Below are 17,649 nucleotides of genomic sequence, written 5' to 3' on the forward strand. Positions count from 1 at the left end.
ACCCTCCTGTGCCACTGAACAAGCTTCACACTGTAATAACCGAGCACTGCTCATCCACTGCGAGGTTCTTTTGGTTATCAAAGCTTGAACTTGATGGCAGACTGGAACAGTTGGAGATCCTGTTGTCATCAGGTTTTGGTCCTGGGTCCCCGCTGAAGCTGTGGCTGCACAATTCTGCAGGCAATGAGGCCACTCTGGCCACTGGGTGAAACATTTTGGCCCAAGAATTCCTTTGGCATGGCCCTGTTTAACATTCACCTACAATTCCAATTTCTTTTCTGAGTCTGGAAGAGACAGAGCTGAGGCATCAGTATTTTTGGTTGTTCATTTTCTCAAGTTTTGCTCTCTTTCTCCTGTCCATACCACAGCATGGAGGCTGTCTGAGGTTAAAAAGTCCTACAGTGTTCTGGCTGGAACAGAGAATCCTCAATCCAGGCTGTGTAATTCCCTATTTATCCTCAAAATTGTCTCAGCTCCTTTTTGGTCCAGGGAAATGTTACTTCTGAGATTGCCCAGTGCCTCTCTGGGTCAATTCACCAGGAATCTTCAGTCCCAGTATTTCCCAAATATTTAACCTTTTTCTCCACCATTTACCATTTGTTTTTTTTTTTCCCCAACACTCAAAAGATATTTTTAGCCAGGAAATTCAGCCATTTCACTGGGGCTTTGTCTACCACTTGTTCTTGTCCTCCTCATTGGAGACATCTGATTCCCTGACTGGCAGGATAGGAGTGCTGTAGGGAGACATCCCTGGCTCCAAAAGCACTGCCTTTAGCAGGGACTCCATACCAGGCTGTGAGCCCTTCCTTCCCTCCCCTGGAACAGGGTGTTGCTTTTAGACACCACTTGTCCTGGTTGCTTCCAAGTAGTTTGGAGAGGCTCCACATCAAATTTTCCCCCTGGGGCTGCCCACACCTCTGGGTTCCCTTCAGCACAGGCCTTCCCAGACATTTGACACAAAGGTACAGCAGCAATAGCCTCTGTATCACCTTTTACAATATTACAATGCCACCATCAAATTCATTCCTAGTCAATTACAATCAGAGTAGGAAGAAAAAGAAATTAGTTTATTTCAAACCTACCCCCCACAGCTCCTAACAGTGATTGAACAAGTGATTGATACCAGTTCAGCTTTGCCATTTATTCCCTTAATAATGAAAACATTCCTTTACAATTTTCCCCCCTTAGGTGTAAGATTCAGAGTGGATGGAGAGGCCCCTGTGTCCATCAGGAGAGGCCTCCTCTGGATGCAGACCCAGCCTGAATGTTCTCCAGGGCTCCAGTGTGGTGGGTCCCCGGTGGGATGGGAGCTCAGAGCGCCCTGCCAATCCATGTCCATGCAGGGGTGGACTTGCTCCTGCTGAGGGTGCTGCTGTCTGTGCTTGCAGTGTCCTTGTGGGCTGCAGCTGGAGCCCTGACTCCTTCCCAGGGGCTGTTTGGGTGGGCTCTGCCCTGGCCAGGAGGGCAATGCCTCTGCCAGGTGCTTGTGGCCGACCCCGTCATGCCCTGGGTGCTGGGGCCCCCTTGGGCCCTGGGGTTGATCCCTCAGGGGCTGTGGGAACTCTGCCATGGCCTTTGCCTTCAGCTTGGCCTTTTGCTCATCCCTTCTTGCCTTCAGCTGCTGTGCCCTTGTGCCCAAGTGCTGCAGGGCTTCTTGTGCCACTCCTGCAGCCCCGGTCACTGCCTGTGGGTGCTCATCCTCTGAGAGCTGCTGAGCTTTCTGCAAAACCTTTCCTTTCTGCAGGGACCCAAACCAAATCCTGAACAGCAAATCCTGATCCTTCCATGTGCACTCTGCATTTCCCAGCTGTTCCTTTGTGTTCCCCGTTGTGCTCAGGGTCCCTGCCCAGCCCGTGTGGCAGAGCCGGTGCCTGTCCTGCCGCAGTGTCCAAAGGCGGCCCCCCCGGCGGGCAGGGCCGGCAGCTCCCCGGGGCCGGGCAGCGGCCGGGGCGTCCCGCAGCCTCCTGGGGGCCGGGGGCCACTGCCGGCCCTGCCCGGGGCTGGTGGGGTCAGGCAGCGCCCGGCGCTGAGCCCCGGCTGCCCCACAGCCCCGGCCCGGCCCCGCAGCTCCCCACAGGCCCCAGCCCGTGCTCCCGGTGCCGCACCTCTGCGCCCGGTGCTGCCGCTGCCAGCGCAGAGAAACCCCTGGCATCCTGACCTCCTGCTTTTCCTCTCCTGGAAACCGGGGATGGAAAGGATCTGGATCAGCTGGCAAATGTGAGGATAAGACCCTGCTGGAAAACATCTCAGTCCTCTGTATTTTTCTCTTTCTCCTCTTTTCCATCATCCTTTTTCTTACCACAGATTCCTCCTGCTGCTTCTTGCCTGAACCATATTCCTGCACACTCCTCTTCACAGATCCCTTCCCAGCACACCAACCCCATCCATCCCCTGTTGTCCAAATCCCTTCTCCCCTTCCCTTATTACCCCCCTGGGTGTCCATGTCCTTAATTACCTCTGGGGGAATATGCAAACTACCTCAGCATTCTCCCAGGGGACCCTTCAGAGACATTTTGGGATCATCATCCCTTTGGCCAGGACCCTCCCTGGCTTTCCCTTTTCTCCCCTCCATAGGTGCCCTGCCATGTTCAGTCCCCAAAGATCCCAGGGCACTCACTGATGAGATTTTCAGTGCTCTCTCCCTGCTGACTCTTCACAGACCCCCTGATGTGTCACTCGCCTGTCTCCTGGTCACTCCCGGGTCCCAAATCAATCCCCGGTGCTGCCGCCAGCCAAGGGAGCCGATCACCCAAAGTGGGTGAGGCACCTTCAGCTGCACTCCCTGCCCGCCCCGGAGGGTGGAAGGAATTTGGGATGAACCCCAGGGTTTGCAGGAAAATTGACATCACCAGACGATTCTGTCCACAAAGAATACAGAGGAGTACTGTAAAACTAATTTCATTTCTAAAACTGGGAGAGGCCATGGGACATTTCCCATGGGATCTCTCCAATTGTTGAAGGACACAGCCCTCCTTTTCATCCTAATTCTCCTGGCCACATCTCACTCTCTCTTTCCTCATTGGCTGAAGTACTTGAGAGCTACCGATATCCCAGTCCACCTACTACATACACCATTAATATGCACCCCACTTTCATATAGCAAACGATATTAATGGCTCTGTTAAGTCTTTGTTGTTCTTCTGGAAGTTCATGAATAGAGCAGGACCTTGGCTGAGCAGCAGTCTGTGTCATCAATTAATAAAATTTTCTGAAACCGATGTCTTCTCCTGTCACTTCCTTACATAAAAAAGTTGCCTGGCCCTATCTCTGAGCAGCTTCAGAGCATCTGTTTGTAAAGACACTTTCCTGTGGTTCCTTCCATGGGGTCCCCCGTTTGTGGGACATCCCCCCTGGAGCAGGGTGTCCCCTCTGTGCTGCAGCCCCAGGGCTGAATGTTGGTGCTTTATTTTTTTTTAGGGGCTGAATCTTTATGTTTTGGAGAATTTTTTTGCTGAATCTTGATGTTTGGGGAGGTTTTGATCTGTGTCTTAAAAGTTTGGAGGATTTTTATGCTGAACCTTGGTGTTTTGGAGGTTCTTATAGACACACGATGCCCAATGACTTTGTGAGATGAAGTGGGGACAGGAGGAACTCCCAGTCCAAGATGCTCTGTTCTTTTTTTTCCCCCAGACCAGGATTTTTCATTCCCGGGGAGGAATGAAAATGGAGGAAATGGAGGAGGAGGAAAAGCCCTGGAGATCCCGCACAAGGAGTGGCAGCAAACCCAGCCCAGGGAGCTGCAGGGAGGAAAGAGCCCCCATGAGCCAGGAAGGCGGGCAGAGATCCAGCCAGAGCTCAGAGCTGGTGGAGAAACCTCGTGGCAGGGAGAAGCCCCACAAGTGCTTGGAATGTGGGAAGGGTTTCAGCCGGAGCTCCCACCTGATCGAGCACCAGAGGATCCACACTGGGGAGAGGCCCTACGAGTGTGAGGAATGTGGGAAGCGTTTCCGCTGGAGCTCCAGCCTGAGACTTCACCAGAGATTCCACACCGGGGAGAGGCACTTTGAGTGTGGGGAGTGTGGGAGGAGCTTCAGCAAGAACTCCATTCTGATCCAACACCAGAGGATGCACACTGGGGAAAAGCCCTTTGAGTGTGGGGAATGTGGGAAGAGCTTCAGCCAGAGGAGCAGCCTGATGCAGCACTCGGTAATCCACACTGGGGAAAAGCCCTTTGAGTGTGGGAAATGTGGGATGAGCTTCAGCCAGAAGGGCCACCTGATGCAACACCAGAGGATGCACACTGGGGAAAAGCCCTTTGAGTGTGGGAAATGTGGGATGAGCTTCAGCCAGAAGGGCTACCTAATGCAACACCAGAGGATCCACACTGGGGAAAAACCCTATGAGTGTGGGGAATGTGGGAAGAGCTTCAGGCACAGCTCTGGCCTGAGGAGACACGAGAGGATCCACACTGGAGAAAAGCCCTACGAGTGTGGGGTGTGTGGGATGAGTTTCAGCCTCAACTCCCAGCTTACGGAACACAAAAAGATCCATACTGGGGAAAAGCCCTACAAGTGTGGGGAATGTGGGAAGAGTTTCAGAGAAAGCTCAGCCCTGATTCGGCACCAGGTGATCCACACTGGGGAACGGCCCTACACCTGCTTGGAATGTGGGAAGAGCTATGGGTGGCACTCAGACCTGAGAAAGCACCAGCGCATCCACAGCGGGGAGAAGCCCTACGAGTGTTCCCAGTGTGGGAAGAGGTTTCGGATCAGCTCCAGTCTCCTCGTACATCAGCGGAGTCACACAGAGGAGAGGCCCTACCGCTGCCCCGACTGCGGGAAGGGCTTCAAGCACAACTCCAATCTCACCGAGCACCGGCACATCCACACCGGGGAGAGGCCCTACGAGTGTGGGAAGTGTGGGAAGAGCTTCTCACAGAGATCAGCCTTGATCAAACACCAAAGGAGGCGCCACTAAGGGGGGAAGCCCTGTGAGCTCCCCAAGGGTGGGAAGAGCTTCTTATGCTCCTCCCAGCTCCATTCCCTATGGGAGGATCCACGTTGGATGATCCTCAGTGACCTTCATTGAGCAGTCTTGGTGATCTATGGGCCTGGTTATCTGTGTTGGGAAGACTCTTGACTGGGAGGCTCCACATCTTCCTCGTTCCCTGTGGGCACCTCGATAAACCCAGTGGCAGGAACATCCATTGGGGCACAGACCAACAATGAGAATTCCTTGGGGAGAGCAGATTTAATGACTTCCAACTCCATAAAACCTTTTGCATTCAATCCTATCTTCTGGTGGCCTCAAGGAATACTGAATGGTCTTGGAGGTATGTCCTAGGTTGACTATATGATGTTTGTATCTCCAGTTGTCTGTTCTGTTTATAGTGAATTATAATTTTTGCACCTTTAAGACTTGTTCCGAGAGCAAAGGAGGGAGAGAAGGGCAGAGTTTGTTTTCAGAAACTGCACTCACTCATCCACATTCCTGCTCCTGGGCCAGGTTGTCTGCAGATGGACAGACAGAGGTACAGATCTCTCCTTTGCTGTTAATTAGTTTTAGCTAGCTGTGGCAGAGAAGTTCCCTGGACTGTGGCTGCTTTTCCCTTTTCTTTGGACCTGTTTAAACCTGCTCTGGCCTGAACACCCAGAAGAGCACCGGCAGCTCACACCTGTGGCCCAGCGGGCCAGGCCTGGACTGTGGCATTTCCAGCACCGGAGGGACTGATAAGAGACTGAGTGAGCTGAGCTACAACCCACGGAGGGACTTCCTGAGTTTGTCTCTCTTTTAGAGCAGCAAGAGGTTTTATTGTTTAATATTGTTTAGGTTTTATTCTTTAAAAAACAGTTTTTTCCACTGTTCTCCAAGGAGATACTTTTCCCAAACTGGCTGGGGGAGGAGCCAATTGAATCTGCTTTCCAGAGGAATCCCTTTGGAGGTTCTCTCCCAAATTTGCTCTGAACCAGGACAAGGTCTTTTCCAACTTCAGGGATTCCACGATTTTGATTTCCTATTGCCCAAGGGTGTCTTCTGCAGCCAGATGGTGGAAAAACTGGGGAAAAGACCAAGATTTTGGAGACAGTGGGTTAGAAACTCCACCAAAAAGGTTCTTCCCTCCCCCCAAGCACGTGGATCCTCAGCCGTCATGGACATGGAAGTCTTTTTCTTTTGGCCTTGATTTTGTTTTCATTTCTCTTTATCCCTTTAAAATATCCAATATTGAAGTAAAAATAGACATTGAACTAAGTTAGTGGATGTGGTCATGGTAGGACACAGACATGGTGGGACACGTGTAAGAATGTGCCCTCTGTTGACAGAGTAAACAAGTTAACCTTTTGTTCCCTTAAAAAGGACAAAAGGCCAGGTGTTTCTCTCCTCAATTTGGTTGAAAGACACCTCATAGGACCTTGGGGACTTCACCTCAAACTTAAGGGTAGCTAATTGGACAGGAGCAAAAAAGTCCCACCTAAGCAATTCCCTAGAAAAGAAGAGAACAAAAGAAGTTAATTGCTTTTGTGAAGTGTTTTAGCAAGAGCAAGAACCTCTTGCCCTGACTTGGCTTTTCTCTGTAAAAAGCTTTTTTATTTTTGCCTTTTATTAAAACTTTTTATTCCCAACACTGTCACATGAGCCATCCTGCTTGTTTTATGCCACCTGAGGTAGCTGAGCTATCAAGGGTATAATGCTTATCTCTGAGAGCTTATAAGACCAGGCTCAAAAAGAGAAAAAGCATTAGACATGGAGAGTGACATGGGCACGCATGGACATGGAGGGGGACAGGGCCATCCCTAGGGACATGGGGAGACACAGGCATGGATGGAGACATGGGGGGCAGTGACAGGGATGGAAACATGGTGGGGAGACAGCCATGGGTGAGGACATGGTGGGACATGGCCAGTGACAAGTGGGGACATGGCCATGGCCGGTGCCATGGGAGGAACTTGCAGGGGATGAGGGGGATGCTGGGTTTGAGGGAGTTGAGGGTTCCTGGGCAGGACTTGGACCTTGCTGAGGCCTTTGGGGAGCCCAGGCCGAGCAGCTCCGGCTGCGCTGGGAGAACCTGGTGGAGGTTTTGGGGCAGCTGCTCAAGGACCCCTGACCTGGAGCCCCAGCTGGGCATTGGGCTCCTGGAAGGGGATGAACATCCTTGTCCCTGGGAGGGAAATCCCAGCACCCCCAGGGTGTCGGGAACAGCTGAGGGGCCACAACAGGGAGGGGAAAGCCCGACAGAGCTGTTCTCCTCCTAAGCTACATCCTAAAAGTCCCAAAACTCAGGGATTCCTCCCAGGAAAAAGCTGCCAGGAGCTGCCTGAATTGAGGGAAAGGGGGGATGTGATCCTCAAACTGAACAGGAGGGGCCTGGATCCCCAAATCCAAGCCCAGGGGTGAGAGATAGAGCTGGAGGCACAATGGGGAAGGGGTGGGAGAGCAGGGGAAAAGAGGATTCCGACCAGGAGAGGAATGGGACCCTCAGATTGAGTTGGGAGGGGTCTTTGGGTTGGGGGAACAATGGGAGTGGGGAGGGAAGGGTGGGGATGGGATCAAAAATGGGTGGTTCCATGGGGATCCCTTAGTGTCCCCATCACTTGATCCCTGGAGTGATTTCCGTGAGGCTCTGGGAGGGGGGAATGGATCTGCACTGGGTGGGTCCCCAAGCCCCCTGCCCATACCTGGGGGGCTCATGGGAGGTTCCCTCTACCCAAACGCTGGTGCTGCAGCCATGGGGGAGAGGTGGGTAGGAAAGGGGGATCTGGGGTGGTCAGGGAGGAGGAGGAATAGGAAGAGGAGATAGAGATGAGGAGGAGGTTAGGGAAAAGAAGGAACAGGAACAGGAGGAGGAAGAGGAGGAACCGCAGCAGATCCACACGGTTTGCCTGCCCTTCTGCCGAGTCTGCAGCTCCCCTGGTCATGGCAGCATTTACTCCCCCAGATCCTGCAGGTAAGTGGGGAGGGGGAGCTCACCCCAAATCCATTGGGGGATTTCTGGGAGTTTTTTTTGCAGGGAAAGGGATATTTGGATCTTGCATTGCCCCAAAGGTGAGACACAGATGCCCCTTTGGAGACTTGTGAAGGGTTCCTGTAGCGATCTCTGTACCGGCTGGGGCAGTGGTAACAGTTTGGGGGGGACATTGGTTTTGGGGTTCCAATTGGCATCGGAGTGGGGAGAGCAGCAATGGCCAATCCTGGAGCTGGGGGATCCCAGCAGCCTGGAGGAGTGGGGGACTCTGGAGATGAGCAGAGTCTGGGCCCATCCAACTGTGAACAGGGTGGTGACTTCTCGAGCTGGACTTGGGCAGCAGGACCAAGGTGCTCACCCTTTGTTTTTCCCCCAAGCCAGGATTTGTCCATCCCAACCTTTGTGCAGGTGGAGCTGGTGGAGGCTGTGAGGAAAAGGAAGATAGCATGGAACACTGAGGCAGGTGAGGAGTAAGTCACTGCCCCTTTCCCCCTCTCCTCTGCTCCACCTATCAGCCCAACATTGCCCCTGGCTGCAGGACAGCGCTGCTGCCAACGCTGTCCTGCCAGGGATGAATTGGTGGGATCTCCTTCCCCTTCCCTCTGGCATGGAGGCAAATCCCATCCTCCCACCCTCCTTCCTCTTCTCATTCTATCCTTCTTCCTTCCACTTTCCACTTATCCTTCTTCCTTTCCACATTCCTTCCTCTTCTTTTCTTTCCTTACCCCAGGCACTGAGCTGCAGACAGAGACCTGGGAGGACAAATCGCTGCTCAGAACCTCTGTTTTGAGGCTGTTTTGAGCAGCTCCACAGCATGGGAACCCAATGGGGAGGAAAAGCCCTGGGGATCCCACACAAGGAGGGGCTGCAAACCCAGCCCTGGGAGTTGTGAGGAGGTAAGAGCCCCTCTGTGCCTAGAAGGCAGCCAGAGATCCATTTGGCACTCAGAGATGGTGGAGATGACTCATGGTGGGCAGAAGCTCCACAAGCACTTGGAATGTGGGAAGGGCTTCAGCTGGAGCTCCGGGGATCAGACCTGATCTGGCGCCAGGTGATCCAGATCGGGAATCAATCAGCCCTACAAGTGTGGGGAGTGTGGGAAGGGCTTTGGGTGGATCTCCAAGTTCATCAGCACCACAAGATTCACACCAGGGAGAGGCCCTATGAGTGTCCCAAGTGTAGGAAGTGGTTTCTGAGAAGCTCCAATCTGATCGTAATGAGCCAAGGGTCAGCTGGAAATGTATTTAGGATAATTGAAAACTGTGGATGAGTCAAGGGGACAGCTGGGAATATAACTGAGATAGTAGAAGATTTCATATTTTAGTTAAGATTTTAAAATTAGTTGAGAAGCCAAGTTAGCTAGCAAAAATCACATGCCTTAGTTAAAGAGTAGCAAATATATTAGAAAAGTAAAGCTAGGAGTGACAGGGATAGATGTAGGAATTGTGAAGGAGCAGAGACCATAGAAATATCTTGCCTTAAGAATAATCAGCAGTTAGGAGAGGCTACCGTGACCAGCAGATCAAAAAGTCCTGCAAACTGGCCATGGGTGAAGAGTTTACCTTGAGGAAGACAGCTTTCTTCCTCCCTTACACCCACTCCCTTATTTCAAAATCCCAAAGACCCAGTTAAGGAAACACGATTGCACAGCCGTAATGGATATTCAGCTGATTATAATACGAAGCGGGCAGGTAATGATTATGTATTTTGTGTCCTTAGAAACAGCTTGGATATGTAAAACCTTTTCTGTATAAATAGAAAGCAGGAGTCTGCAACTCCTTGCACATGTATTTGGAAATGATTCCACATGTGTCCAGCACTGCAATAAAATACCCTTCTTTCCAGCTTTAATTAGTTGAGGAGCCGTCTGTCCATGCTTCAGTGCATCAGTGGATTCACACACAGGAGAGGCCCTTCTGCTGCCCTGACTGCGGGAAGGGCTTCAAGCACAGCTCCAGCCTCGTCACCCACAGGCACATCCACACCGGGGAGAGGCCCGGTGAGTGTCCTGTGTGTGGGGAGAGATTCTCCAGAAGCTCTCGCTTGACCCAACACCAAAGGAGGCACCATTAAGGGAAGCCCTGCGAGCACCCCCAGTCCCAGTGTCACCCCCTTTCCTGCCCACAGAGCTCCTGAGCCAGCGGCGGCCGCAGCCGCTCCCCGTGGCCTTGCACAGGACCCCCTGTGATGGGGCAGGGAGGATTCGGGAGGATTCGGGAGGATTTGGGGAGGATTCGGGGAGGGTTTGGGAGGATTTGGGAGGATTTGGGGAGGATTCGGGAGGATTGGGGAGGATTTGGGGAGGGTTTGGGAGGATTTGGGGAGGATTTGGGGAGGATTTGGGGAGGATTTGGGAGGATTTGGGGAGGGTTTGGGAGGATTTGGGGAGGATTTGGGAGGATTCGGGGAGGATTCGGGGAGGATTTGGGGAGGATTTGGGAGGATTCAGGAGGATTTGGGAGGATTTGGGGAGGGTTCGGGAGGATTTGGGAGGATTTGGGAGGATTCGGGAGGATTTGGGAGGATCCGGGCCGTGGCGGGGCGGGTCCGGCCGGGACCGCTGGTCGCTGCGGGTCTGCCCAGCAACTGGTGAGTCATCAGCCGCGCTGTCTCTGATCGGCTGAGGGAAGGCGGGAGTAGGAAAAGGATCGGGAGAGATCCCGCCCCGAGCACCAGCACTGGCAAAACAGTCCCAGCCCGGGCACAGGGAGGGAATTTATTACCATCCAAATCACAGCAGGAGAAGGGAAAGAAATCTCTCCAACACCTTCCCCCCACCCAACAGGGATCACCCAGACCAGGGGTTATCAATGATGGAGAGTCGGGGGCATCTGAGTTGGGATCAGAAGCCAATTTTATTGAGTGTACCAGGTGTTTATATAGTTTCACTTGTATGGTGCTTATATAGGGCTCTGGTTTTGGTAACAATTTCCCATTGGTTACACTTCTTTATGACATCACATGACCTGGTAACATTATTTTATCACTATGTCTCACAATATGTTTCTTGGTCACTTCTTGCCCAGGGAGACTTTCTCTGTCTGTCTCTGCCATGGTTTCTGCTCAATCAGGCAGAAGAAGAAGATATCAGGCCCCTTTATCAGTTCCACTGTACTCTCTGTTTTATTCCCCATACCTCCCCCTATCTGTTCAAACAAAAATACATTCTTAAGTGATTTGTCTATTAATTTTTTCACACAATATAAAATACAAGGAATAAGCATAACAATACATAATATAATCCTAATACATATAAGCCTATTTTAATTAAATTTCTTATCCATCCACCAAGTCTCCAATCCCCCAGAAGCTGATCTAGCCCTGTAAGCCCTGATACCACTGGATAATCATAACCATTTTCCCAAGGGCATAAGTCTGCTAGAGGTTAAACAGGTGCTGATGTGGTGGCGAGGTCCTGTTCACAAGGGTTCTCCTCCAATGTTGATGTTCAAGGTGAATCTTCAAGTGATGCAGTCAAAGAATCTCAAAACGCCTTCACATTGTTTGCTGGAATCCACTTGGAACCATTCTCTGTGGACATGCAAGCAAAACCTCTACCCCAGCCTGGTCAGAGAGAAAGCCAGGTAAACTTTCCTAGGAATTGTTCTGGGGAGTTTTGAGAAGGCTGAGAGAAAGAATTAAAGCAATCTTGCAGCTGGTGTTTTGAACAGTTGTTTTCTTATAAGATGTTTACTAAAGGGTGTTTCCTTAATTAGCCAATCATGTGAGGTGTGTTGATTAAAGGACCAGTCAGGTGTTGGAGCAGTGTATAAAAAGAAATGGGTTCCTAATAAAATTAGTATTAGTCTCCTGGAGAGAGTTAGATTTTATGTGTCGCCTGACTCTTGTTCCTGACTCAGTGGTGACACCAGGTGACATCAGGTGACCTAAGGATAAAGCCCCAATATCTTACCAGATCCTGGATCCTTCACTAAGGCAAGGGATTTTTCCTTTTGTTGCAATTATGAATTACAATTAAAATGTCAAACAATCAAGGGTTGGGGTCCATCAAAGATCATTTCAAGAAGTTGAACACATAAAAGGCTTTCTGCAGTCTCTCCGAAGGGTTGTCCTCTCTGGCCCCCCTTTCTATTGTACCAGGAGACGCTTGAGGGAGCCATGAGCCCATTCAGTGACAGATTGGCCTTTTGAGGAATGAGGAATACCTGTTTTGTGCATAATTCCCCATAGGCAAAAAAGGTAGCAACTCAGCAGGAAGTATAAGCTGGGCCATTGCCTTTACTTCAGGTGGTATACCAAGAGTTACAAAAGCAGCAGTGAAGTTCTAGAGACATCTTTAGCCGTTTTCCCTAAACGGGCTGATGCAATGTCTTGGTTTGAAAAGACAGGAGTCTGTGTAGGAAGGCAAGACCCTCCTGTGAAATGGAAAAGGTAAACCCCCCTCCATCCGAATTACCACAATTTCAAAATTAAAAGGCTCTCAAGCAAAGATATGGGAATGGGAATAACAGTTCTTTACTAGGAAAAAAATTAAATTAAAAAAAATGCAGTTAGTACAAACAAAACTAGTGATGGAGTCAGAAACCTGACACCCTGAGGAGTCAGGGTGTTGGTAATAGTCCAGTTAAAATGGTGGCTGCTCCTCCTGGAGTGGCTGATGAAATGCTGCTGAAGTGGTGATCTCTAGAATGGTGGAGCTTTCTCTGAAGGTCTGGTAGTAGTTGGGCCTGGTCTTCCTCTGGGAATCCAGCACAGAAGAAGCTGCTACTCGGGGAATCCAGCAAAGTGGCTGCCAGTGTCTCAAAAAGTGCTGATTTTATGCAGGTAGGAATGCTTGGCTCCTCCCTCTGGGTGGAGCATCTCACACTGGGATGATGTAACTTTATCAGTCATGCAGTGAGTCATTCAATGGTCCATGAACAGAAGATATCTCTCCGGAGGGAGACATTGTTCTTGGAAGAGATAAGAAAACTGCCCAAGCTCCAACAGATGGCAAATAGAATACATGCTTATCTTATAAGCCAGGACACCCCACATTCCCATTGTCCCCATTGTCCCCAATGTCTCCCCTTATCCCGATGTCCCCAATGTCCCCACACACCCCGATGTCGCCATATCCCCAATGTCCCCCTGATGTCCCCAGTGTCCCCACACCCCATGACTACCCTGTCCTGCCCCGCAATGTCTCTGACATCCCCCCACATCCCCGATGTCCCCAGTGTCCCCGATGTCCCCACACCCCTGACGCCCTATCCCACCCCTCAGTGTCCCTGTTAGTGTCCACACAGACGCCGCAGACGCAGGCGCTGCTGGGGGCGCCGGGGCGGCTGCACTGCGCCTTCGCGCCCCCGGCCGAGCCCTTCACGCTGCAGTGGCTGTGGCACCGCCATGGCGCCACGCGGCGCCTTCTGGCCTTCGACTCGGCCGCCGCCTGCCGCACCGAGGCCGCGCCGGGGGTGCTGCTGTTCCTGGGGGGCCACGGGAGCCCCCCCGGCACCGCGCAGGTGAGGGGAGGGGCTGCGGAGCCCTGCGGGGACAGCGGGGGGCGCCACCGAGCAGGGGGGGTGTCAGGTCCACCCGGCTGCCAGGGGGCGCTGCTGGGAGTGGGCGGCCTCAGTCCTCCTGGCCACTGGGAGGCGCCAATGGACAGCCTTGGTCCTCCCGGCCACCAGGGGGCGCTGCAGGCATGGAACTGCTTTGGTCCTCCCAGCCGCTAGGGGGCGCCACTGGCAGTGGGTGGTTTTGGCCCTCCCGGCCACCAGGGGGCCCCACGGCACGGGAACAGCCTTGGTCCTCCCGGCCACCAGGGGGCGCTGTGGGCATAGAATGGTTTTTTGGAAGGTTTTGGGAGCATTTTTTGTGGCTTTTTGGGAGGTCCTGGGGGGTTTGGTGGGTGATTTTTGGAGGGTTTGTGGGGCATTTTTTGGGTTTTTTTGGGGAGTTTTTTGGGTGATTTCTGGGGGCTTTTTTTGTGTGTTTCTTGGAGGGTTTAGCGGGTGATTTTTGTGGGTTTTGGGAGCATTTTGGTTTTTTTTGGGGGGGGCGGTTCTGGGGGTTTTTGGGCACAGAACGGCCACGATCCTCCCAGCCGCCTGGGGGCACCACTGAGGCCGAACGTTTCCTCGGTCCTCCCAGCCGCCAGGGGGCGCCAGGGAGGTGTCGCTGCAGCTGTCCCAGTCCCTCCCAGTCCCTCCCAGTCCATCCCAGTCCCTCCCAATATGTCCCAGTATGTCCCAGTCCCTCCCAGTCCCTCCCAGTATGTCCCAGTATGTCCCAGTCCCTCCCAGTATCCCCAGCTCACTGTCCCGTGTCCCAGCCCCTCCCCGGGTGTCCCTGCTGCCGTCCCGGCTGTCCCTGGGGCTCCCGGCCGAGCTGCGCTGCGACGCCGTCGGCTTCTTCCTGCTGGACGTGGAGATCCGCTGGGAACACCGCGCCCACGGACACCCCAGGCCACGCTTGGGGGACACTGAGGGGGACACCGAGGGGGTCACTTTGGTGACCACCCTGGGGCCCGGCTGGGACGTGCCACACCGGGTCACTGTGGTGGTGGCGGGTGAGGGACACATGGGGACATCAGGGATGGGGTTTGGGGACAACTGGGGACATCAGGGATGGAGCTTGGGAAACCTGGGGACATCAGGGACAGGGTTTGGCCACAGCTGGGGACATCAGGAACGGAGTTTGGGACACTTGAGAACATCAGGGATGGGGTTGGGGACACCTGGGGACATCAGGGATGGGGTTGGGGACACCTGGGGACATCAGGGATGGGGTGTGGATGGTCTTGGGACAGCAGGACTGGAGCTGGGGACACCTGGGATGGGGTTTGGGACATTGAGGATAGAGTTGGGGACACCAGGACGGAGTTGGGTACATCAAGAGTGGGGTTGGGGACAGCTGGGGACATCGGGAATGGGGTTTGGACGGTCTTGGGACAGCAGAGATGCCTGGGGACACTGCGGACAGGGTTGGGGACATCAGGAATGGGGTTGGGGACAGCTGGGATATGGCTGGGGACAGCTGGGATGGGGTTGGGGACACCGGGGATGGGGTTTGGGACACTGGGGACACGACTGGGATCTCCTAAGGGACATCAGGAGCAGAGCTGGGGACATCGGGGGGTGGCCGGTGCCACCAGGACGGGCTCGGTGCCACCCGGGGGTGTCGGTGCCACCCGGGCGTGTCGGTGACGTGTCCCCAATGTCCCCACAGGTGCCACCAGGCCCAGCATGGAGGACATGGCGGGGATGGGCCTGGTGGACATTTGGGGAGGTCTGGGGAGGTTTGGGGACATCTGGGGAGGTTTGGAGACATTTAGGGAGTTTGGGGATATTTGGGGACATTTTGAGAGTTTGGGGACATTTGGGGAGGTTTGGGGACATTTGGGGAGTTGGGACATTGGGGACACCGATGGGGTTGGTGGCACTGGAGGAGTTTGTTCCAGTTTGGATTTTAAGGTTCTTTTTTAAAGCATTGATTAAAAAACCCAAAGCACGAATTTAAAGTCATTAAAGAACCAATTACCCAGCTCCAATTGTTCACTGGATTTTTTTTAAAAAGCAATTTTTAAAAAGTTCCGTTTCCCATTTTATCGATTTTTCATCAAATCTTCGCTTTTGTCACGGGAGAGGGGCAAAAAAAGGAGAAAAAAATGGGGAAAAAAAGGAAAAAAAAGGAGATTTCCTTTCCCATTGTTCCTTCATCTCCACACATCCTAATCAATAGCAGAGAGTTAGCAATGATCAATAGTAGGGAGTTATCAATAATCAATAGTGAGTTATCAATAATCAATAGCGGATTATCAATAATCAATAGCAGTGAGTTATAAAAAATCAATAGCAGATTATCAATAATCAATAGAAGGGAGTTATCAATGATCAATAGCAGGGAGTTATCAATTATCAATAGCAGGGAGTTATCAATAATCAATAGCAGTGAGTTGTCAATAATCGATAGCAGATTATCAATAATCAATAGCAGGGTGTTATCAATAATCAATAGCAGGGAGTTATCAATAATCAATAGCAGCGGATCATTCAATCGGCATTTTTCACAAATTACAAAGAAATCAATCCAAGATTAATTATTGATCATTGATTATTGATAATTGATTATTAATTATTAACCATAACAAATAAATTTATCCAATATCAACTATTGATTATTAATTAATCAACACTAAAAAGAAGTTGATCTATTATTAATTATTAAGGATTAATTAATCAATATTACAAAGAAATCTATCCAATATTAATTATTAATTATTGATTATTAAGAATCAATATTACACATAAATTAATACTGTTATTAGTTATTTATTATTAATCAATATTACAAGGAAATAAATCCTATATTATTAATTATTATTAATATTACAAAGTAACAAATCCAATAGTGTTAATCAATGTTAAAAATAAAATAATCCAATATAAATTATAAATTATTAATCAGTATCACAAAGGAATCAACCTATGTTATTCGATATTAGTAATTATTAATTATTAATCACTCGATATTACAGAAACTTTTATCCACTCTTTATTATTATTTATTATTAATCAATGCTACAGTGGAATCAATCCAATGTCAATTATTTATTATTAATTAATCAATATCACAAATTAATAGTTCCAGTATTACTTATTAATTATTGATTATTGAGCAATCCACAGGAATCGATCCAGCATTAGTTACTGATTATTGATTATTGATCAGTATCACACAGGAATCGATCCAAAGCTCGTTCCCGTGTAACGTTTCCCGCTCGCCGCGAGTTCTGAAAGCGCTGATCGCGGGTCTGTAAAATCACAAACTAATCACTAATTACACAAGTTAATTAATAATAAACTAATTATTACACAAGTTAGTTAGTAATAAATAACTAAACAAGTTAATTAGTAATGAAATAATAATTATAATAGCGATAAAATCGGAGCAATAAAAACGTGGACAATGAGGGTCAGGACACCACAAGATGATAAAAAATGAATAATTTTGGACACCCAGGAGTTCTTGGGCACTGTGAAAACACCGATCAGTTGTTCTTGAAATGTTAAAAGTTTATTAATAATAAAATAGTTATTAAAATATGAAATAAAAAATTAAAATAATAAAAATAATAAAATTAAAATACAAAATAAAATCAGAGTTATCAAAATCTGGACAATGACATTTAGGCCACCACAAGGCGATAAAAAGAAAATCATTTCAGACGCCCAGATGTTTTTGGGCACCGTGAAAAATGCCAGTTCTGGTTCTTTAAAATATTTTTAAAATTACTGATTCAAACAAGTTAATTAGTAATAGAATAGTTATAAAAATAGCAATAAATAGGAGCAATAAAAATTTGGACAATGAGGGTCAAAGCACCACGAGATGATAAAAAATGAAGAATTTTGGACATCCAGGAGCTTTTGGGCACTGTGAAAACACAGATCAGTTGTTTCTGAAATTTTAAAAGTTTCTTAGTAATAAAACAATTATTAAGACATATAAAAAATAAAAATAAAATAATAAGAAATAAAATAAAATAAAATTTAAAAATAAAATCAGAGTAATAAAATGTGGATAGCGAGGGTCAGGCACCATGAGACAATAAAAAATTAAGAATTTCAGACATCCAGGAGTTTTTGGGCACTGTGGTAAATAACAATCAGTTGTTTTTTAAATTTTAAAAGTTTATTAGTAATAAAATAGTGAGTAAAAAAAAATAGTAAATAAAATCAGAGTAATAAAAATGTGGACAATGAGGATGAGAACACCACAAGATGATAAAAAATGAATTTTGG

At 49.6% G+C, this 17,649-nt stretch overlaps 2 protein-coding genes across 2 annotated transcripts in view; both read left to right on the plus strand.

Annotated features, from left to right (window-relative positions):
- LOC146767179 (uncharacterized) overlaps positions 1-12,960 on the plus strand; it is a 27,884-nt gene extending 14,924 nt beyond the window's left edge. The window contains 3 exon segments of the mRNA XM_085582345.1: positions 3,838-4,930; positions 7,874-7,882; positions 9,783-12,960. Coding sequence (XP_085438471.1) covers positions 3,838-4,930; positions 7,874-7,882; positions 9,783-9,973 — 1,293 coding nt within the window. The 3' untranslated portion in view covers positions 9,974-12,960.
- LOC146767181 (tapasin-like) lies at positions 11,440-15,390 on the plus strand. Its single transcript, XM_085582346.1, has 4 exons — positions 11,440-11,467; positions 13,127-13,364; positions 13,987-14,508; positions 15,074-15,390. The coding sequence occupies exons 1-4, from the start codon at positions 11,440-11,442 to the stop codon at positions 15,177-15,179; spliced, it is 894 nt and encodes a 297-aa protein (XP_085438472.1). The 3' UTR covers positions 15,180-15,390.
- Positions 15,391-17,649: the final 2,259 nt, after the last annotated feature.

Source organism: Lonchura striata, chromosome 5, assembly GCF_050655825.1.
Source record: "Lonchura striata isolate lonStrDom1 chromosome 5, ASM5065582v1, whole genome shotgun sequence".
Lineage (NCBI taxonomy): Eukaryota > Metazoa > Chordata > Aves > Passeriformes > Estrildidae > Lonchura > Lonchura striata.